General features: G+C 33.4%; 1 protein-coding gene across 4 annotated transcripts in view; it reads left to right on the plus strand.

The window, feature by feature from the left end:
- The window catches only part of LOC128858989 (uncharacterized), a 325,060-nt gene that overhangs the window by 198,836 nt on the left and 102,518 nt on the right, over window positions 1–23,706 (plus strand). For 3 of the 4 annotated variants that reach the window (XM_054095626.1, XM_054095624.1, XM_054095623.1), the window contains 4 exons: window positions 3,130–3,171; window positions 8,023–8,049; window positions 15,131–15,252; window positions 16,745–16,902. In XM_054095626.1, the coding sequence (XP_053951601.1) occupies window positions 3,130–3,171; window positions 8,023–8,049; window positions 15,131–15,252; window positions 16,745–16,902 (349 nt within the window). The remainder of the gene's footprint in view (window positions 1–3,129; window positions 3,172–8,022; window positions 8,050–15,130; window positions 15,253–16,744; window positions 16,903–23,706) is intronic. The other variant, XM_054095625.1, reaches the window with a different exon arrangement.

Consider the following 23,706-nt stretch of genomic DNA (forward strand, 5'->3'; position numbering starts at 1 on the left):
TTTTTTTTCAAATAGGTCAGGTTATAGTGGTCTGCACGACCAACTCACTTAGACCTTTCCGGCCCGTTGTCATACCACAGAGCGACGTGGAAACTAATTTATTTTTCTTCGTGAAACCATTTCCATCCACACGCCAGACAGTTCCATAAGAGAATTAAAAAAGTATCCGCTCAGAAAACTTGCTCTGATTTTAGCTAAGGCTGGATAATTGCACAGGAAGCGCTCAACTGTTTCTTACTCTTCCTCATCTATACAACTTCATTGGAGAAAACTTCTTGCCTAAAAGAATACCTGCCAAATAGCCAGTGATCGGTTATGTAAGCCACGACCTTCGATATCTAATATCTGCTCTTGAAAGGCTAAGCAGTTCTTTTCACCTTTTCCCAAAGTTTCTTCTATCATCAAGCAGTTGAAGAGTAGTACATTTCCTGGCAAGTTCATCGCCTTTCTAATTTCCCACAATATCTCTGTGCCACGGAACCCAAATAAGACTGACACTAATATCATTTGGGGCTGCCCGGCATTCCTGTGCAATCTTTGACCTTAGAATAGCCGCCTGCATTGATTTAATGGCCGCCTGGTTGTCCGAGAATATATTTATAGTAGTTTTTATTACGATATGCGCTTGTAGATATGCCGCCACTTCTTTCATAGCTAGAACTTCTGCCTGGTAAACGCTGCAGTAGTCTGGTAGTCGAAAGCACAATTCAAGTCCTAATTCCTTCCACCCACTCCATAGCCAAACTTATTATCTACCTTGGAATCAGCTGAATAAAAATTAAATTTCCACCTTTTTCATAGTCTTGGTGTTTACCACTCTCCTTTTAGCAGTTTGCTTACCTTGAAGAGTCTGTCGAAGGGGAGTCTAGGAATAGAGTAGTCCATTTCTTGTCTATAACTATTTATTTACTTTATATGAATATTTTTTTGCACCTACTATGTTTTCATTGGTTAGAATCTAAATAAGTTTACATGGTTTAGAATCTAAATAAGTTTGACATAGGATAGGCTTTTTGATTTTCTCTCTTCTTATACATTTATTGGATTATTCTATTTTTTTTTTTCGTTACCTTTTTTTTCTTCTTTTTTTTAATATTTTACTAAAATTATATCTTATTTACATTCAAGCTTTTCTTTAATTTTTTCGAATTCCATTTTTTGTTTTTATTTTTCAAATATTTTTATTTCTTTTTATTTATTTCTATTTATTTTTATTTATTTCTATTTTTTTTTATTTATTTCTATGTATTTTTTATTTACGTTCAAGCTTTTTTTATTTTTTTTGAGTCCCATTTATTTTTTTATTTTTAAAATATTTTTATTTCTTCTTATGTATTTTAATTTATTTCAATTTATTTTTTATTTATTTCTTAACGTTGTTTTTTGAGTGATGCATATTTTCGCTAGAAAAACAAAAAATCGCTATATACCAAAATGGTCTGCGTGGCTTCAGCCACCCTGTATAACCTAACCTAAAGTCGTTCAAATTTAATTCTAATTCCTCTTGTTTTGTATACATTTTGGCCACGCAAATGGGCTTGGCGTAGTTAACCTAAGAAGTTTTTTTTCTAACTTACACCAAAAAGAAGGAAAAATAATTTCTTGTGTTTTATAAGTCTGTTGTTTGTAAATCTGCTTCCTTCTCATTTTCGCTGCAAGCACACAACCGCAAATTTGCCAAGCCATTGTAAATACACTTTTGTGATTGAGAACTTAGCGAGAACTTTGTAAACTAATAAATTAAATTAAATTTAAGCTTAAAAATACTTTTCGCACAAAACTAAATTTACTTTGCTAAAACTTGCTTTAAATGCTGACACGCGCTTACTCACCAACGCTATGCACAGCAAAAATGTAAAAACAACTGCAATTTTATGAAATGAAAAAACTGAGTATACATATTTTTAAGTATTTAAACATTTTCTATTAAAATCAGTAGAGTAAGTAAATCAATGCAAAGCAAAATAAAAATTAAAATTTGAAAGTAAAAAAAAAATAAGTTTTGCTTTTTTAAAAATTAAAAAAGAAAATTAAAAGCTTTTTCAAATTAAATTTGCCGAGTGAAGACAATTAAAAATTTCAAAGTAATAAAAAATATTTTTTTGTATAACCGTGAGCAACCCATTACACGTATTTCTAGTCTTCATGTGCATTACTTTCTCAAAATTGTTCCCTATTTTTTTACGGTTTTTTTTTTACTTTACCTATAAGTCGTGATTTTTTATTTTCAAACAATTGAATTTTCTAAAAAATAGTTAAATAATTTTAAATCTGCTGAATTATTGAAACACTTTACAAATCGTTTTTCTCATTATATGTATGTATAAGTATTTGTATATAGCAGTATGACTTCCTCGAAAGCCAGTCCTCAGTTGCAGCTAGATATGCTTCATGATTGCATTTTATATACCGTTAAATGCAATTTGCCTCCCCATAAGCCAGTCTATTATTCTCTATTTGCCACCCTTTCTTTTCATATCAAACGAACTGCGCCCCTAATTCTCGCCCTCTCTCGCTCCCTCTCTCACTCTCGCCAATGCAACTTGCAACCTAAGCATAGCGTTATCCCCTTAAGCCATCCCGCATTCGCCACCCTCTCACACGTTCTCGCAGTAACATGCGTTTCAATCTCCCAAAAACATAACCGAAATTTGTGCTCTCACTGTCTGTTGCGCGCTCTCGCTTTCTCTCTCTTTCGTTTTTACCATCTTTTGCATATTATTTCGCTCCCTTTAAAGCCTATAGTTACACGATCAAAGCGCCCTATGTTCTTCTCTTTCTTACACACGCTCTGTTACTCCTTCATTTCCCTCTACCCTCTCTTTATTTCATATACAAAAACAGCTATTTCTACTCCATTCTTTTCTCTCACCGTTGTTCGCTCCCTCAATTATGGCCAAAATTATGGCCCTGCCTATATATGTATATGTATGCATACTTATTCACCTATTTCGGAAAAAAAAACATTATAGCTAAATCCTTTCAATCTCTTCCCTCAAAACAAAACTACCAAATAATACAACCACAATTACAATACCTTAACTAAATACTTAAACCAAGTAAAAAAAAAAAACAAAAAAACTTTGAACTACACAAAATTCAAAATCCTACGGATTTTTTTGTTTACAGGGACCTACCTCGAGAGTACAGAGTTCGAGTCCGTGTTAACTCGTAAGATAAAATCCATTTCTTTCTTTACTTGTATTTATGTTAAACAACAGAAAACATAAAAGTAAATAAACAAAAACAAAATAATTTTACAAAAACCATGTACTAAAAAACAAATAGTATGAAAAATATTGCAGATGCCTTTTAGACTCAGCGTATTTTCTCTCTAAATAGTACATTTTTGCTACTACTACTAATACTCCTACCACTACTACTACTACTACTACTCGTACTAAAACTTAGTTGCTACTAAAACAGCACTCATGTATTCTACTACTATTAGTGTTTTGTTTATTTATTACTCAATACACATTTCCAATACTTATCTAGCTAATTTCACACTACTAGTAGCCTTACTACATAAATCTAATGGACTCACCGAAAACATACTAAATACTTAATAATGCATATTAAATACTACTGTCTCACTAATCATGGATATTATAACTTAGTCACACTATAGGTTGTTAGTTACTACTCTTTGTAGCATATTCGTATATAGAAAATCATATTCAGTGTTGTTTTTATTAAGGAATGTAAAACTTTAATATTCCTATTAGAGTTTTGCATTTTCATAAGATGTGAGTAGTTATAAATGTGTGTGTATGTGTTTTAGTAACAAAAGCAAATGGAGCTCCCAACAAGTTATTTTCTTATTTGCAAACGTATTTAGTACTATTTTTTTAACATTTTGATTGCCAAATAGGTACACTACACACACTGACACCATACTTTTTAAAGCTTCACAACCCTACCGCTACGATTTTTACTACTTTTTAACACTTTATTCAACAACTAGCAGCTCTTAATAGCTACTATACTACTTTTTAATGAAACTTTGTTAGGAAAGCATCCAACAGCCACAACTCTTAGTGTCCTCTCATACTCCGTTTAATACAACTTTGCAAGGAAATTTTTACTTTTTAACACTTTATTTATAAACTAGTAGCTTTTAATACTTATTATACTACTTTTTAATACAACTTTGTTAGAAAAGCATTATTTTGTTACTTTTCAACACTAACAGTAACAACTTTTAGTGCCCTCTCATACTCTCATACAATACAGCTTTACTAGGAAATTTTTATTTGGCAGAGGGTACTTTCTCTTAACTGTTTTATAACTACTACTCTTTAGTTTTTCTGTTAGTATTTTCTGTACCGTTAATTTTTTTATTTCAAATCAAATTTTATTTCAACCATATTCAGTCATATTCAAAATAAAAAATAATTTTAGAATCAGTAAATCTGGTCTATGGAATATTTAACTTAACTTTAGACTAATCGTAAAAGAAGTGTTTAAAAATATAATTGACTGCCTTTAGGATTAATCGTGTAATAGGTACATAAAAAAATAGCCAAATAAAACTATGATTAATTTCATAGCTCGGCCAATCGAAATTGACTTATATTAGGCTGAGGAAAAAGAAATCTTTTTTTGCGTGAATTTTGCGCAAATGGTGTAAAACTGTTTTATTGTCGATTTTTAGCTCCTGAGCTATGCTACGACTAAAGGGTTTTTCAATAAGGGCGGGTAGATGTTGAAATGGAATAAAATGGCGTTTGCTGTGTGGCACGTAGCGCCGTCCTGCTGCAACCACATGTCGTCTAGGTCCATATGGTTCAATATGGGCCATAAGAAATTGGAAGGGCCACCACGTCTACCGAAAAATGGGCGCAATGTGCGCAACGTTTGCGTTAATGAACACTCATTTTGATAATAAAGTTTTATCATTTGAACGTGATGTTCAATCATGTAACTTGCCATGATGATTTGGCATAAACAACTGAATAATAAACAAAAGATTTGACAGATGTCACCAAAACAAAATGACTGCCACAGGGCGCCAAAATCGACCCTCGCCAATTGAAAACCCCTTTACTAACATGCGGATCAACTTTCTGTCATTTTATCGACTTTTTCGAAAATTTTTTCTTAACATCAAAAATACCTGAAGGGAATCGATGAAACCAAAATTTCCCGCAATTAGCTGTAGTATCCATCCACCATAAACACCATTCGCAATTTCAGCGACGTGGCTTGTATTCTCGCTTTTCTCAAAGCAAAACTGTAAAATTTACCGAATTTTCTCTTTGTTGGCTTCCATTGTTAACACCCTGTACCTCACAACTGAATGACACAGACAAAAAACAAGAAAAGACTTTTTTAGTGTGAAATGTCACCTTGACAACGAGCATAAACTTCAAGTTGTTTGACCGATACTTTACGAGATATCGATCACCACAGCCATCTACCGAGAAAATAATGGATGATTTCTTCTTCACCAAACTATTAGTACTTTTAACTGTATAACTGATATGCGGAAGCAGTGGTCCATCCAGAACTGTCATGCTAAGAAAGAAGAAGAAGTATAACTGGTACATCAAATATTTAAATTACCAAAATTATTAGATTAGTCGCATAACTGGCCCTTCAGTCCCATTACTAGCTAAAATTAGGATTAATAGTTCAACCTGAATATATGTTAGTTAAAGCTAAAAAAATCTGAAGATCCTCAAATAAATAATTGAAAATTACTTCTTGATACATGAGTTGGTTACGGAGCAGTCGTACATAACGTCAAGGAGATCAATTCACAAATGTTAGTCAAATGAAGCCTTGTGGCTCTGGAATTTATCCCAGCTGGCGGATGGGAGCTTTCCTTAGTCACGCAATTGAAATTGGAAGATAAATACAGAGAAGAAATCCGGAAAATCGCCAGTATTTTCGGTACTTACAAAGTATCTGAGAAGCTTAAGAAGCGCATAGGAATCGCCAATAGCGCGATTGTTACCTGCGTGATTTCGTTGTATGGCTTAATTAACTTGAGCTTGAGGTTTGTTAGGGCACACCAATGTGGTTCTTATTTCCATTTCTATTTTTATGCTTATTGCCATTCCTATTCTTATTGTATTTCAATTCCTGGAATCGAAACCCCAAGCGTTCGAAATGCAAACCGCCATTAAATCGATTCCTATTCATATTATTGCTCCTACTCCTTTTTCCTTTCTCATATTCCCATATCTATTACTTTCCCTATTTCCAAGCATATTTCTTTCCTTTTCTTAAATCTATTTCTATTTATATACCTATTCTGAGTGTTAATTCTCATTTGTACAAGGTGGCGCAAAATTAATCATCAAATTTTGTTTTTGAATAACGTTTTTATTAAATAATTTTTTCTAGTGATAGAAATCTTTATTTTGATCTTTATGCGCTCCAGTCCTTGTCTGTTTGTATTATAAACTACAGCAGTCTAGCTCACAAGTGTCAAATATGATGGGCATACGAAGCCATTTTCAAAAATTATATATCTTTCGATAGGGTGATTAATTTTGCGCCACCTTGCATTTCTTCCCCGCTTTTGACTTCCCTTATGCTTTGCCTCATCTTTTGATACTTTTAGTAGTTTCTACCTTCTCTTCCTTTCCTTTTCCGTGGTTATCCAAATAAATATCTTCAATCAGGAGGTATTTAAAAGAAGTAATTTTGTGCATATTATCATCATATTCTTGATTTTTGAAGTACTGTGTGTGGTATGCCCGCCGTCTCCTCTTTCTCTTACTTTGTGATTTTTCTTAAATCTCTGTCATTTCTTTTCTTAGATCTATTCTTCTTCCCATTCCATTACTCTTTTCCATCTCCTTTTTTCTAATTTTTCTTATCTGACATTTTTCTTCTTAAGACTCTAAGACTCTTTTGCTCTCCATTTAATGATTCTTTTCGCATTTCCTCTTTTTCTTATTTTGTTTTTTTGTTCCTAAATTTCCGTCATTTCTTTTTTTGGATCTATTCTTCTTTGCATTCCATGTCTCTTTTCCATCTCCTCCTTTTCTGATTTTTTTTTTACTAAATTTCTGTCATTTCTTTTTTTTTAGATTTCTCCTTCTTTGCATTCCATAATTCTTTTCCATCTCCTTTTGTTCCACTCTTTCTTAAATTTCGGCCATTTTTCTTTTTAAGACTCTTATACTCTCCATTTAATAATTCTTTTTCATTTCTTCTTTCTCTCATTTTGTGATTTTTCTTAAATTTTTGTCACTTTTCTTTTTAATATATCCTCTTTCTTCCGTTTCATGACTCCTTTCCATCGTTGTTCCTGTCTTGGCATATAAGGCGAGCACATGAAAAGATCTTCCACAAGTTCATATTTCTATTTACGTTTCCCTTCCTCTCATTCTATAAATGAGAGCAGCAGTTCCACAAGTGCATATCTTACTGTACTCTTCTTTCTTCTTCTTCTTTCAATTCTTGAAATTATTGCACTTTTAATATAAGAATTTTTAAATTTTTCATATTTTCATAAAATCCTTTCCTTCATAGTTTTTTTTTTGCTAAATCAACTTTTTTTGCAATATTTTCTTATGACTATTTACGCCCGTGAAATTAAACTTATTTATTATCAAAATATTTTTAGGACACGAAATTATTGGATTTTCTTAAAAGAAAAAATATACAATGATAAAATATTCAAGCTAAAATAGTATCAAACCACCACAAAAAAAATGTATAAAAAATATTTTGATTACAAATATTATCTAACCATTATTATAAATCACTCTATTAATTAGCACCACATAAATAGATGAATGAATATAAATAGTTTCAGGTACGAAATCTCCAGACCTATGCCCACAAATACTATCAAAATAAAAAGCTGAACTACACACACACTTCCAAATAGTCACCCTTACAGCCGTACACCCTACACCACCCTCTTAGCTGCCACGCCCTTGTATGCTCCACTTGTTGTTTATAGGCTAGACCCAATTCGTTTAGCTTTGTTGCGTTGTGTTTATATTATTTTGCTTAATGCCAAAAGCACTCAAATGAAAGCGATTGTTCTTTTTGCAGGAAAAATCATCATTTTCTCTTGGGAAGGTATTTAAAGCTACCTCGAATATGAATACGAAATTAGAGTAGTGTGTCATTGCACAAAATAAGAATATATAGCCCCCAAAATACTAAAAAAAAGAAAATATTTCTGTATACCCAATAACCACTATGAGCTAACCTCAAAAATAACTATTTTAAATAGACAACAAATATTTAAAAATCCCACTGAGAATAAAAACGTATTTAGCCAATTGATACTAAATAAAATCACTAATTAAAACCCTTAAAGAGTTTTCGGCATAAAATCAACAAACAATTGTTATTATTTTATTAAAAATTAGCCAAAAAAAATTCACATTATTGAAAATTATTACTCAAAACTATCATCGCATATAACGTAGTTTTCTAAAAATCTTTTAAAAGCTTCATTTCATTTTAAAAATATTTTTGACATACTTATGTAAGTTTTAATGCAAATAGATTCAGATTTTCAGTCAAAAAATATTTACAAAAATTCATCTCTTAGATGCCGTACCAAAGTCACATAATTTTAGATCTTTATTGGTTTCTAATTATATTAAGTATAATTTTTTTAATTTCCCCATCTTCAAATTTAAAGCGATTTTCTCAAAAATATTCTTCACAATTTCTAGGAATTGCAAGCAAAAATAGCTTCTTTTTTTGGTCGGATCAACCAGCAACAAACAACATTAAGTCCATTGTACTACACTCGGATTCCCTTTTTTAAGTTTCTTTTAATCTACCGACTCCGAAGAAATCTGAGTAGATCTTGTAGTGCCAAGCAGCCAAAATGGTCGCTTCTTAACACATCAGAGCCAAAGACCTTAAGCCTGATTTGAGCGAAGGCCGGGCAAACACACAAAAAGTGTTTCGCCGTCTCAAACTCTTCTCCACATGCCTGGCAGAGTGCACTGTCTGAGATGCCTACCGTTTCCATGGGCTCTAGAGGTGCTTTCGCTCATTTCCACCCCTTCTCCTTATCTCGAAACCAAGATTTTTCCTTAATATAATTTATGCGAGAATATGTATTTTTTTACCATCGTTGGTTTAATGTGTGTAAGGTTGTGAGCGCAGGTCATGCAAAAAACTGTTCCATAAGTTCAGATGTACGAATTATGTTTTCTTTATTTACCTTTTACTCATCTATCTGTCTCTCTTTTCTTATCTTTTGCGCACCCTTTTGAATTACCTCTCTTTTCATTAGCTTACAAAAGGCATCTAATTTGACAATTTGCTCTTAGTTCACTCACACAAATCTCAACTAAAATAACGAAGAGACGCTCAATTCTTCCACTTGAAGCTGTGTAAAATATATTTCATTATTCTTGCAGAATATCTGTTCCACCTAATATAACTTCCATTCTTTCAATTAGATTCCACCAATTATCAAAACTCAAACTTCTACTGAAGGTTTAGAAGAATTTTGGAAACAGGAAAAGATTACTTAAATTTTGTTAAATTGAAACCGAAAGTCAAGGTATTCTTCTTACAATAATTTTAGATGGAAATTATTTGAAGTCAAGGTATTCTTCTTACAATAATTTTAGATGGAAATTATTTGAAATTTGAAACATTTGACTAATTGGAATGTACTTCAAAGCCAGCAATTTCAAGTGGCACGAAAAAAAGGATTATAAATATTTGACGGCAAAAATTTAGGCTATGAGACTTTTTGTGCATAAGGGGATACCAAAACAATAAAGCATTTCCTATCTTCATTTAAGATGTTAAAATATTTCTTTGATCTCCGGTCTTTTTTTCACTTTTTCTAAATGGCGAGCGACAGAAATGAAGTGTTCCTCAAGTTCAGTTGTTATAAAATTAGTTTTGCCTTTTTCTTAATTCAAGCCTAGTTTACTAGTTTAGCACAAATTTTCAGTAAATAAATTTTATTCCTTTAAGCAAGTTTAACTCTCTTGAAATGAGCAAATGCTCACAATGTTAGCATTTTTCTCTCTATTCCACTCTATCTTTACATTTATTTCACTTTCGCTCCCTCTGTGCCTATCAACGGTGTCCTATAAACGTCTGGCAAACATACTTTTAAAAATTTCACAACACAACTAGGGAATTCTGCTTTAGACGCAAATTAACACCTGCGTTCCACAAGTCTAACTATGATAATGCCACTTCACTTGGAGATTCGGCAGCCAAATTCTATACGATCATTTCACATGCATTCACACACTCGTCCAATAAGTCGTAGTTCAGACGGCAACGAAGAGTCATTGGTTGATTTTATTCGTATATCACCAACACAATCTCAGTTTTTTTGTAAACACACCCCAAGTGACGTCAGGCTATCAGTTGATTCTGTCAAATTAACTCAAAGCCGAATAACGTACGTAAGCTCATCCTTAAAATATTTTCATCATGCTTTCTTCCAAATGTTTGCCCTTTTCGCGTTCTTTCATCTAACTATCGTGCGAAGTTTTTCCGAAACTTCCTCTTTCATTCTTCTTATTACTCGCCGCCTGCTTTACACTCAATCTTTATCTTCTACCCTCTCCTCGCTAGCTTGCCAGTGAGATCTAAATAGTACCGAATTCCAAACTCCTTTGCTTTCAGTATTTTATTGCTCTTAATGTATTTTCTCTATAAATTTGTGAAAATGTTAGCCTCTTTTTCATAGCTTTATGCTTTAGCCCTCTTTAACTTCGCTTTCAACTGAAAAAATGCTACCAATGTATTTATCTTATTTTTGTGTAAATCTGTAAGTAGATTACTACGAAATCACAAGAGCGAAAAATAATTAAATTAACAATAAATTTTTGTATTTGGTTCTCTTGATGTGCTAAGCAATATCCTCATTATTCTTACTTAATATTTAGAGTCTGATTTAATACTTCTGTTTTTGTTTTCTATAACTATTTCGTTTTTACAGATTCACGCAAAAAATCATTTTAATATTCTCTTCCTTAAAAGACTACTGTCATTTTGCTATTTTACATTTCCTTCCTCCCTTTCCCTTCACTCAATACCTGATGTGCGCTTATGTTTGCTCCGCTAATTACTATATCAATTAACCTACCCTTTATTTTGTAACTTTTTTACCAGTTATTTACCAGTTACTGCGTAAGTTACCTACCAGTTATACACCACTTACTTTACCAGTTACTCTATCAGTTACTCCTGGACTTATCCTTTACTTTGTATTTTATTTTACCAGTTATTCACCAGTTACTTAATGAGCTACCTACTAGTTTTATATCAGTTACTTTACCAGTTACACTACAAGCTACTCCGTGGACTCTTATTTATTTTACCAGTTATTTTACGAGTTACCAGTTACATATATACCACTTACTTAATGAGTTACCTACTAGTTTTATATCAGTTACTTTACCAGTTACACTACGAGCTACTCCGTGGACTCTTATTTATTTTACCAGTTACTTCATGAGTTACCCACCAGTTGCATACCAATTACTTTGCCAGTTACACTACGAGTTACACCTTGGACTCTCATTTATTTAGTACTTTATTTTACCAGTTACTTCATCAGTTACGTAGCAGTTAAACACCACTTACTTTACCAGTTACTCTATCAGTTGCTCCTTAGTTTTAATTATATTTTGTAGTTTATTTCCTCGCCTTAAGCTCTCACTAACTCACTCTTACTTTTGTTTCTTTAAAGCCGCAACAATTTATCTACTCACCCTTTTTTTTGGTTTTGTTTTTTTTTTCTTATTTGCTTATTCACCAAATGTACTATTTAGGTTTTCTCAAACATTTTAGTATTGCTAATCGCTCAATTACTGCATAAATTTATCACTGTTTTAGCGCTAACCCATTTTTCTCTCATTTCTAATCTTTGCCGTATACACCGAAGCTGTAGATTTAAAAAATTAGTTTAAAATACTCTTTGAAATACCGCAATTGCTGTATGCGCTCTACTACTCTAACTCTTACTCAGACACTTACGCAAGAAAAAAAAACAGTATCTCACTCACATTCAAATTACTCACATTTGTTTTTGTAATGAAACAGTCGTCATCTTTTTTACTTTACACAGTTACTTCATTGCAACACTCTCTTCTAACAGTTATTTTTTTATTGATTATCGATTTTTAATGCATTCTTGTTCAGTCAATTCATTTCCTATGCTCACTCATTTATTCAATTACTCCATTTGTGCCTCATTATGGACTAGTAAACTTATTTTATCAGCCACTCATTTCGTCTACAATTTATTATTAGCTCGCGTCTTAGCATTTTCATTCATTATTTTCAAAGTGTCCCCATCTCAGTTTAGGCTTATTTTTGCAATTGACTCTTGTATGGCCCCCAACTCATTTTTTTCGCAAATCTACTCTAATCACTAACTCGTAGTTGAGGATGGGTTCACTCAATTTGCTTAGTATAACTCAATTAATCTCTCAATTATTCTCCAATCCATTCTTCGTTTGCAGGAAGGATGTAGCTCTACGATTGGGCTCGGCTGTTTTGACAATTATTTGTACTCATTTCTATACTTATTATTTTATGAATTAGTTTCCTCAGTCCCCCTTCAGTAATTGTGTCACAATAACCGCAGCAAAAACACAAAATGAGAACTCATTCTAACACATCTGTTTCTCCCTCGACATTCTCAAAAATTTGAGTGATTTTGACTCTCATTTATTACTCCCTCAAAGTATTTTCTCATTCATGTACACACACTCCACTTACAAGGTTATTAACTCACTACATTTCACTAATTCGACCAGATTAAGTTTTTTTTCTTGATTCACCAGCACTCACTCATATTTGTTTTTCTAGACACTCGTTGGTTATTTATCTACTTAATTTACATTCACTCAAAAACACTTCTTTTACCAGCACTCACTCATTTTTTGTTTTCTAGTCACTCGATGTTTGCATTCACTCAAAAACTCTTTTTTTAGAATCATCCATTTACTCACGCACTCACTTGTTGACTAATTGTTTCGCTTTGCATCGGTTAAGTGATTTCTAGTGTACTCAGCCTACTTTACTTTTTTATGTAACAAGCAAAACTTCTTCTCTCACTCAATCTGGATTTCACACTCTACAAAAATATAGAGAAACATATTCCACTTTGTTTTAAACTTTTCTGAGTACACCTCTTCCTTTTACGATGTGTTCTACTAAATCCATGAATTTGGTTTACTTTGTTCCTATTGAGCGCTAAATTTTTCTTCACTTATTTTAGTTACTGTTTTTAACCATTTTTGATGGATTACTTAAAACCATTATTATACACTGACATTTTATTTTATTTTAATAAACTTCTATTTATTTTTTATTCAATTTTGATACACTCAAAATCATCACTGTGGGAATTGCCCACTAACTCACTTATTTTTTTTTTTTTTTTTTGCTCTCTGTTTTAGTCTCTCTATTCTGACTATATTTCTCGCTCTTATTCTACTCACTCAGTTATGAACTTTTCAATCTTACGAATTTCACACTCATTAATGAGACATTTATTCCGCTTTCTAAATATTTTTGATTTAGCTCCTTTTCTTTTCTTTTAACGAATAGTCTTTCTCTGGTCTATGAATTTAGTAGGACTTATTTTGATTGAGAGCTTACTTTTACTCACTTAAGCTGGAGCTTTTTTGGCTCATTTATTTCTCACTCATTAACTGAGATTTTTGTCCCATTTTCTAAATATTTTTGGTTTAATGCCTTTTCCTTTTCTTTCTTAATTTATTCCTTTTTCTAAATATGTTTGACTTTTCATTTTCTTTTAACGAATAGTCTTTCTTTGGTCTATGAATTTAGTAAGTCTTATTTTTATTGAGAGCTTACTTTTACTCACTCATTTTACTCACTTAAGCTGGAGCTTTTCTGACTCATTTATTTCTCACTCATTAACTGAGATTTTTGTCCCATTTTCGAAATATTTTTGCCTTAACGCCTTTTCCTTTTCTTTTCACGAATCGTCTTAATTTGGCTTAAGAGGTTTTAGGTTTTATTTTTATGGTGCGTTTTTTTTTTTGCTCACTCATTTGACTAACTCAATTTGGAGCTTTTATTCCATTTTCTAAATATGTTTGACTGAGCTCCTTTTCTTTTCCTTTGACGAAACCCCTTAATTTGGCCTACGAATTTAATGTAATAGGGCCTATTTTTATTGTGCGTTTATTTTGACTCACTCATTTTACTCAATCAGCTGTGAGTTTTTCAGACTTTCTGCTAATTGTCTATGTCTGTTTATTTGAAATTGCCCTTTTTCCTTTCATATTTATTTATTACTTCCAACATATATTTATTTTTTTTTTTTTTGTCTACGCACTTAGTTGAGTTTCTTTGTATTGAGCATTAATTTTTTCACTCGTTTTTTTCTCTCATTAACGATGGGCTTATTTGTTGAGCAATCATATTTTTTAGCTAATTTTGATATCTCATTTTTGGTGACTTATTTAAACTGATTCATTTTCACTACTCATTTTCTCTTTATTTTTACTCGTACTGAACTTCACTCTTTTTACATTTTATGCTAACATTTGGCACTTTATACACTTTTTTTAGCAAACACTTTTTGCGTGTTAAATTTTCTGAATATTTTTTTATTCATATTTTTTTTAATTTCAGGACTACAGCTTTTTATTTTGTATTTCCTCGTATCATATCTCTTAAACTTTTTTCGTCTTCTGATTTCGTCTATCAAATTTCAACTTCGCTCAACGCTGAACTGCTCGATTTCCACTCATTCATATTCAAATCTCTAAGTGTCTGAATAAATGTTATGAAATGTCTTGAAAATGAAAATTTTATATATATTGTGATTTACTAAATGTCTCTTTTTTTGTATGTATTTTTTCTCTTCTCTCATTCTGCTCTCATTGACACACACTGCATATAACCAAAAAAATAATAACTATTATTATAATGCAACTGAATTGCTGTAAACCACACGAAATTATGAATTAATTTAAATTTAATTTTTTTGCAAATATTACACTAATACTAATAAAAATTAACATAAATTTTATACTAAAAAACACACAAAAAAATCTGAAACAAATCATAAACAATCATTTTTTTGGATTATTTTAATTCGCAAAACTCTACAACAACTCTACTTCCCCTCTAAAAAAATTTTTAACGAAAAACAACAACAACAACAAAACTCTAGTGTCTCCAACTACTACGAATTCTCCAAGGAGCAGGACTACATTTGCTCGAAGCCTGGCGACTCCGGCATGCATTTATGTACGGATTTTCCACCCTATAAAGTTGGCGACATGATTTGTACGAGTAAGTAAGCGTACAGCAACAACAACCACAACAAATTCTATGTTTATTATTATAATTGTATGTAAGTAGCAAAAAATTAATTAAAATTCCATAGCATTTAGTTGTTAGCAATCGGCCTGAATGAATGAAGTAATTCAATTTTCGCACAACTCAATTTCAAGTAGACATCGCTGCCGAACGAAGAAGGGTAGTAGAGCACAGTGCACAGAGCACAAAGCAGAGAGTGCCGAGGCAGTGGAAAAGTAAAGAGCAACGCGGGTTGGCACTTGACTAGTCAACTGACCGTAGCTGCATAAATTTGTTGCTGCTCATTAAAAATCAGCGGTATTCGAGTGTTAGCCGGGAGTAAAATTAGCACGGCGGCCGGACGAGTAGAAAAGTGGAAAAGCGCGGTAATGCAGCAAACTTTAATTGCTACTTGAGTGATTTTTCATGCTGCCAATTTATGTTGTTGGCATATTGTTGGTGTAATTGGTCACTAAATGTTAATGAGTTTGGTCGACGATGACGGCGCGCCAATGCGCGTGCTGCTATTTTTATTGATTCATTGTTGCTGCTTAAAATGCTAGCGCAAACTTTAATTATGATTACGAAACTATACGAGTGAGTTGCGCGATAACAGCAGTTCCTCCCCCGATGAGTTAATTTTTAATTAAAAATTGTTGCAAATATAGCAACAAGAAAAGTAAAAAGGGGGGAAAAATAGAAGAAATTAAAACAGGAATAAATGAAAAAATTATTAGCATCGAAAATGCAGCAGGGTTAGATAAATGCGATGTAAATTGATGATTTTATTTATTTTTTTCAAAGTGCGTGGAATTAAATGGAATGTGATGAAATGGGCAACTCTATCGTATGCATTTATGTTTGATTGGCAATTCCGATACTTTCAGTGAAACATACTGCGGCACCACGGCTGAGCAGTCCATCTGAAGCCCGTAAGTCCGTAGTATCTTTGATCTTGTCGTTGGTGGAAAACATAAGTAAATAAATTCCAATAAAATTCAAGCATAATTAAAAAAGTGAAATGTACGAAAAGGTATTTTGCGAAATGCAAGCAAACAACAAAATACACTTGCAAAAGATCAAAAACAAGAATGAGAACAAAGCCAAAATATATTGCAACCTCTCAAGTCCACTTAAGTGAACCATAACTTTGGACCCCCTGGCGATCAAACAACCTATCAATGACGCTAAAGTATGACAGCAAACGTTCTCTGGCTGGCAGTGTACAGTTTTTGGTCCATGTTTTCTGGCAAAGAAAAAATGTGCGCCTCAATTTAACACTTGATTAAGCAAGTACAGAGGCTGCCGGAAAATATCACAGGAAGTCACTAATTGAGGTTAATTACAATGGATTACAAAGGTTATAAATAATTTGTGAGGAAAAATTTTCCAGCCAAAATTATTATTTTTTTTTATATTTTTAGTAAAAAATGCAATGAAAAACATTGATCAATAAAAAATTCTTAAGTCTTTTTGCCATTTGCAGGGCTGGCATCTCCCGTCTATGAGGACAATCTACCGACAAATGAGTCCTGCGTCAATTGGAATCAATATTATACGGACTGCAGGGAGACCGCTCATAATCCATTTCAAGGGACAATATCGTTTGATAATATTGGAATGGCGTGGGTGGCGATATTCTTGGTAAGTGAAATATAGTAATAACTCAACAACATTAAAGTGTAAAAGTTGGATAGTATTAGTAGAGGGGTTCATAAGAAACCAAAGACGGATGGGAAAAGTAGAGATGTGGGGATGTAAAAGAAGAAAAGATACAAATATAAGTAATGAAAGCAGAGAAAAGCAAATTAGTAAAGTAAGTACGTATAAGCACGCAAGCTGTAAGGTGGGCAAAGTAAGCTGAGAATATTCACAAAACTAAAAAATAAATCTGCATGCAGCAGCATATTTTCTTGCTTCCCAGAAGGTATACAATAATTGAAAAAACTGTTGATGTAGTTTTTTCAGAGTTTATATTTATTCATAAATTTACAAAAAATAAATTCACTTGGTTTATAAAAAAAATATTTTCTAAACAACAAAAAATTGGTTTCACAAAAAAATTCTACATTCTGCATAGAAAAACAATTTGTTCATTTTAAAACTAGTTTTTTTGAATACTTTTAATATTTAGTAGGTCCACCACCCTTATCAATCACTGCAGGAAGACGTCATGGCATTGATGCAACCTAATAAATAATTTGCGTAAGCTCTTCCTGCGTTATTTGGTTCCATGCCTCCATCAACTCTTCTATCGATTTTACGTCAGTTACTATACTTTGTCGAATTGTTCGCTGTTCCAAAATATTTTTATATTTATATCGGTCCTTAGTACCTTCAATAAAGGTCATATCTCCGAGACCAGAACAGCTATATCTTCCCAAACTATTACGCCACCACGCGCGCCGTGCTTGATAGTAGGTAAGAAATTTTTCATTTCCATATCCGCATTTCTTCCCCTCCATATTTTAGTCCGGCCATCACTTCCAAATATATTGATTGAACTTCGATTCGTCAGTAAATAAAATTTCAGACCAGAAATCCATTCTCTTGCCAAACTCAAGACGAAGGCGAAGAGTTTTTTCTGAAATCAGGGGCTTTTTACGTGGTGTCCTGCTGATATATCGACTACTATTAAGATAAACACTTTTTCCGTATAGCTCGACGATATGAAAGAATTGCAGAGCTACCGACCTCGAAGACAGCGTAGTAATTACAAATAGAGGGGAACAGAACCGGTAATGGGGAAAAAATATGAATTTAGAAGCGGAGCGAGCAGTGAAAAGATAAAATGAGTTGCACTTCAATGCTTCAACTCCTTTCTTGCCTTAATCTAATACTTTTTTTTAAATTTTTCCCTCGCCTCATTTGAAATGGTGTATTTTGGATGGTTCTTGAAAAGCGTGTAAAACGGAAAGGAAAACAAACTTTTATTTCTGTTTCCAGTATTTTATTTTTTGATTTATTGTTACAAAATAAAAAATTTTTGGCCATACAAAGTTCGTTCAAAAAGTTGTCAGCCTTCAAAAAATGGTCTTCCAAAACTAGCTATGTCGCTGGCGACATGGATTCCAGAACTCACAGGGGTCTGAAATCAAAAAGATAAACAGGTTTTTATTCAGTATGAATGTCGTTATCGTATGAATTACGATCTTTAAAAACAAATATTTACATTTTGACGAAATGATGGACTTTCAAGGGTGAAAATCGATGAATGAAAAACAGTTTCTTGACCCTTTTTGGCTTTAAAGGTCCGAAAAAGTACAAATTTTTTTCATTCAAATCGGTTCAGTAGAACCGGGTATATCTATGTCCATTGACCGTGTGAAGACCATTTTTGAAGGCTGACAACTTTTTAAGCGAACCTGGTAGGGCCAAAAAAATTTTTATTTTCTAACAGTGAACTGAAAAATAAAATGCTTAAAACAAAAATAACAAAATCTTTGTGACCTTCTTTTTGGGGGCCAGAAGAAAAATGTATTATTAAATGTTTACTTTAAAATAATCTTTTTTAAAAATTTTAAGTGCTCGCATACTGACCAAAATACACCCCAAATTCTAGGTTGTCTAAATTTTTTATACAATGCGTTTAGGGGCACCTCGGTTTTTGGCATCATAAGCCTCACCAAAAAAACAAAAACAAGCTGTACTCGCCAATTAGCTCTCTATACCGTCCAAAAAGCTGCTACCTACTCACATACAACCACATTCAATGCCGTCCCAGTATCCCTTATATGCATAATTACAGGCGTCCCAATTTCCGCTTGTCTGCTACGTGACACCTTCAGCCATTTGTTTATAGCAGTGTTTTGCTTTTGTTCTGTCTGTGCAAACCCACACATGCACACAAACGCACACTCATGCGCTTATGCATATTTGTCCTGACACACTTATTTGCATAATTTGCAGCAATCAAATGACGCTCCTATACATTTTACTTTATTACAGCCATGTGCAACGATGCGCACTCGAATTTGGTGTTGCTCGCACTTTAATTTCCCATTTCGCATTCGCATTTGCATTTTCGCCCAAAAGCACATAATGTCATACACTAACGCATACGCACACACGCACGCAAAAGGGTAACGATGCAGGCAAAAGCAAATAACAAACAAGAGCGTGTAAAGGATACACGATAACGACAACAACAACATAGAGACAATAATTAGAAATTCGTTATTTGGGCAACCACAACAAAAGCAGCTGCTATGCAATAAAAACCCACGGGCATCAAATTGGGCAGGAAGAGAGTGAAAGGGGTTTTTTGAAGTTGTACTTGTTGTTTCATTGTTGGTGTCGTTGTCATGTCTTTGTAGCTTATTCTGCATATATTTATGTATGAGCTTTAGTTCCATAGCTGAAGAATTAAATGTTTACTTTAGACTTGTTGGATGATACCGCAAACGCTTTGCTTGTCGCGTCTGGGATTGGCAGGGAATTGAGCGCCCTAAATAAATAAAAAACAAAACACCTCGTTTGGCTGTTGAGTATACAAGTAATAAATATTGCATGAAAGGAAAAGTTAATACAGCAGGATGGCATACAAAATATGGGAAAAAATTTACCTAAAAAAACTCACTACGCTAAGAAGACTTGTTTCGCCAGTGAGTTGGCGTGCTTGAATCAAAAATTATATAAAAGTAGGTTACTTGAGCGTGATTTACTAGAGCGGACGAGCAGTATTTAGCATTTCAAAGCAAACTAACTTGCTTAATTATAGGCGCTATGCCTTCTGCTTGGACTAACCGATTGGCATTGACCTGTTATTCAGTGTAAAAATATCCACAGTAATAATCATATGCGCCTAAAATTATGCATTGAAGTAGGAAACTCCTCTCTTCCCTGCTTATTAGCGGGAATGGTTTCCATTTATGATTTGAAATTAAGTAGGTTTACAAATTGTAGAAAACCTGAGAGAAAATCATGCATACAATTTTTATGTATGTATGTTTAAAATTTTACGCAAACGAGCTGTTTAGAAAATGTGTGTTCAAAAAAAATCTCTGATTTCAAAGCCGAAACATTAATTATGCGAATGAAGCCCCTAAATGCATACAACGAAAAGTGAATTTGAAATTATTCCACATCAGTGAGTCCAACATCAAGTCGCACACCACAAATGAGAGGAGGAGGAGCTGGGCCAAGCACACAAAAAGAATATAAGCGCCAATTATATATAAATACTTCAGCCAAACCTTGGTTAATTAATTACAGGATAAATATTGATATTCACATTAACTTTTTTATCAGGTCTATGGTTATAAAATATTACAGATTAGATATACAGAAACTTTTTAATGATTGCATCTTAATGCTTAAGTACGCAAAGTTTAGAGTTATTTACTTATTATCTTTATTGTTCCCATAGACGCTTTTTGTAGTAAGCATTTGAGCGATATGTGCCGCAACCTCTAGGCATGATTGGAATAGAAAGCCTAACACGCAATTCTCTGACAACTTTCTTGCCATTTTGATAACACTTTTAAACTTTTATCAATAAAAAGGAAAGTGCCTAAATGTAGGCAAAAAAATAATAATGCAAGAAAAATCCAGAAATTAAGTTGTGTGACATTGCAAAAAATCGGCATATATTCAGCATAATTTAATATTTTGTAAAGATATTGCAAATTACACACCTAAAAGTATGCAAAGGAAATGCATACAAAACTTTTTCACAATAAATGGTTGATTGGAGTAAAAATTAGTATCGATCAAAGAGTGAATTAAAGAAAAATTAAGCAAGTAAGCGGATAAAGTATGGGCTAAAATTAACAATTAACAAATATATCCGACTTTCAACTACAACTACTACTCACCAAATTTCAAAAAATCAACTAGTATCCTGAAGCAAAGTTTTGTTCCCTAAAAGTATGCCGCTAGAATGACATTAGCATATTTTTGGCAAAATTGTTTATATAAAACGTAAATGGAGATACTTCCTTGAAAAAGGCGCCTCAATGTATGGCTTATTAATATGGCAACAAGTAGTATCTCATAAAATTTTATAAATTGAGTTTACTTAGGCCAAAAAAGTCGAGTAAATTTTGAACAGTTAAACTTCAGTTAAAAAAGCTTACAAATATGCAACATAAAAATGTGAAAGCGCCTAGGTATAGGCAGTACTAATGCGCAAATAAAAATTATTTATAATAGCTTACCTTTGTAGTTTCTTCCACAAAAATTTACTAAATTGCAATTAAATAAATTAACTATAAAATGCATAAAGCCTAAAAGTATGTGTTGAAAATACGTCGAAATTGCGGTATACTGCCTCATAAGTAAGACTGCCTCATAAATTCAAAGCAGTTTGAGAAATTTGCAATAGAAAGAATTCAAGAACCGTTAGTTAGTTGGCGCCCGAATATATGCTATAGTGTATTGAAAAATGATGCTGAATAAGCCGTTAACGAATATTTTAATTGAATTTTTACCTGATAAATATGTTTTAAATGCTATTAAGCTAAATTAAACGCCTAAGTGTGTGCAGCAAAAATCATTACCCTTAAAATGTCTAGTTTTAAGCAAGTTCTTTCCTACGCAAATCAAACAACTCCAACGAACTATGGTAAATAAGCGCTTAACAAATATTTTGATTCAATTTCTAACTTAAAAAATATGTTTTAAGATACTATTAAACCAAATTAAGCACCTAATTGTATGCAGCAAAAGCCATAACCCCCAAATTGTGCAGCTTTAAGCAACTTCTTTCCTACGCAACTCAAATAACTCCAACCAACTAACTCGAAAACAAATTATAGAACAGTTATATGCTACAGATTTTTTAAAAATTATGGTAAATAAGCGCTTAACAATTATTTTTATTCATTTTTTTTACTTGAAAAATATGTTTTATGATACTATATAGCTAAAATAAAGCGCCTAATTTTATGCAGCAAAAATTATGACCCAAAAAAAGTCCAGCTATAAGCCAATTCTTTTCTATTAAAATGAAACAAAGCTTCCAAGTACCGAAAAATGCGCAATTACAATTCATTTAAATAACACAAAAACAGATTTTCGCACATTCGCACCATCTCCAAGTCTACAAGTTTTGCTTACGCCACACCACACTACTTTCTGTGGCTATGTTTCATTTAATTGCTGCGCGTCGACGCCTAAAACTATGCAGCTCCATTATATGAAGTATATAGTATGCCAGATTGCCGCAAGTGCGCTGTTTTGCCGCGCGAGCAATTGTTGACAGTGCCAACAACAACAACTACTCTGATGACTGCAGCCTTATCGATGTGCTATTATCTGCTCGCAAATTCAATTAACGCCGACGGGGCGCTGCAAGCGAAACAAAATAGTCGGAGGAGAATAATAGCAACAACAACCGTCAGGTATAAACGCGTACAAAGGTGAGGAGCAGCGAGTCTGGTTGAATGGCAGCAAGCATGGAAGGCTGCGCGCTCGATTGTCAGCTAGTTGGTATTTACATTGCCATTCACTTGCCTCCGCGCCCAACCAGCCATTCATTTCTGTCTACTTCTCTCTCTCTCTCTCTCTCTCTCCCCACATTTGATTCTCCACACTGCCACTGAGTCGAGGGGCAAATTGTTAATGCAAAGAGCCATGCCAAATAAGCTTGAAAGCGCTGCATGGCCCTTTCACCCCTTCACCCTCTCAGCCAATAGTCCGATTATCTGGAGCGCTCGCTCACTCGCTAATGTATGCAAATTGACAGTTACAAATAGACAGGCGAACATGCACCTACCCACACATGTGCACTCTTGAGTGTTGCTCACGCTGCACACCCTTTCGGCTTGGCTACCCCTTTTTGCACCTCAAGTCATACTCAACTTTATTTGCCATCCATTTAGTGCGGAAACATACAATGATAGTTTCCCTGCCATGACAACCTTTCGCCCGCATGCCTCCTCTCTTACACATGAGCAAACAATCGGATATCCAAATACATATTTGACTCATATCAACGCCAAATTCATAGCAAAAACGGCGTGGAGTGTGCAACAGCTGTATGCAAGAAACAGTTAATTGACAACAACGTGACGTCGAAGGTCAGTGGCGATGGTGTGGCAAGGTGTCTATCGCTGGTTGAAAAAGTACTCGTATTTTCCTGAGGCATGGCATTTTTGTGCGGTAGGTACATACATGCATACATATGTGTGTACATGTATGTGGCGCCAGTCATCTTGCGTCTGCTCACGTTCGAACGAGCATAATATCTCCAATTTCACAGTCGCATTTTGACATTCGCAAATATGCTAAGTTATTTCTGTCGTAAAATTTTTATTGCATACCTTTGGGCAGGAGTGTTTTTGGAAATTAAATTAAGCTCAAGGTGGGTAGTGTATTTGCTCTTTATTACATTATTATTTTTAATAGCCGTCTGCTTGTTATGGAGTCTGTTAAGGAAACGAAAATAAACGAATGAATGCGCCTAAAAGTATGCAAAAGTAAGCACATGAAATATAGGTATTTAAT

Source organism: Anastrepha ludens, chromosome 3 (assembly GCF_028408465.1).
Source record: "Anastrepha ludens isolate Willacy chromosome 3, idAnaLude1.1, whole genome shotgun sequence".
NCBI classification, from domain to species: domain Eukaryota; kingdom Metazoa; phylum Arthropoda; class Insecta; order Diptera; family Tephritidae; genus Anastrepha; species Anastrepha ludens.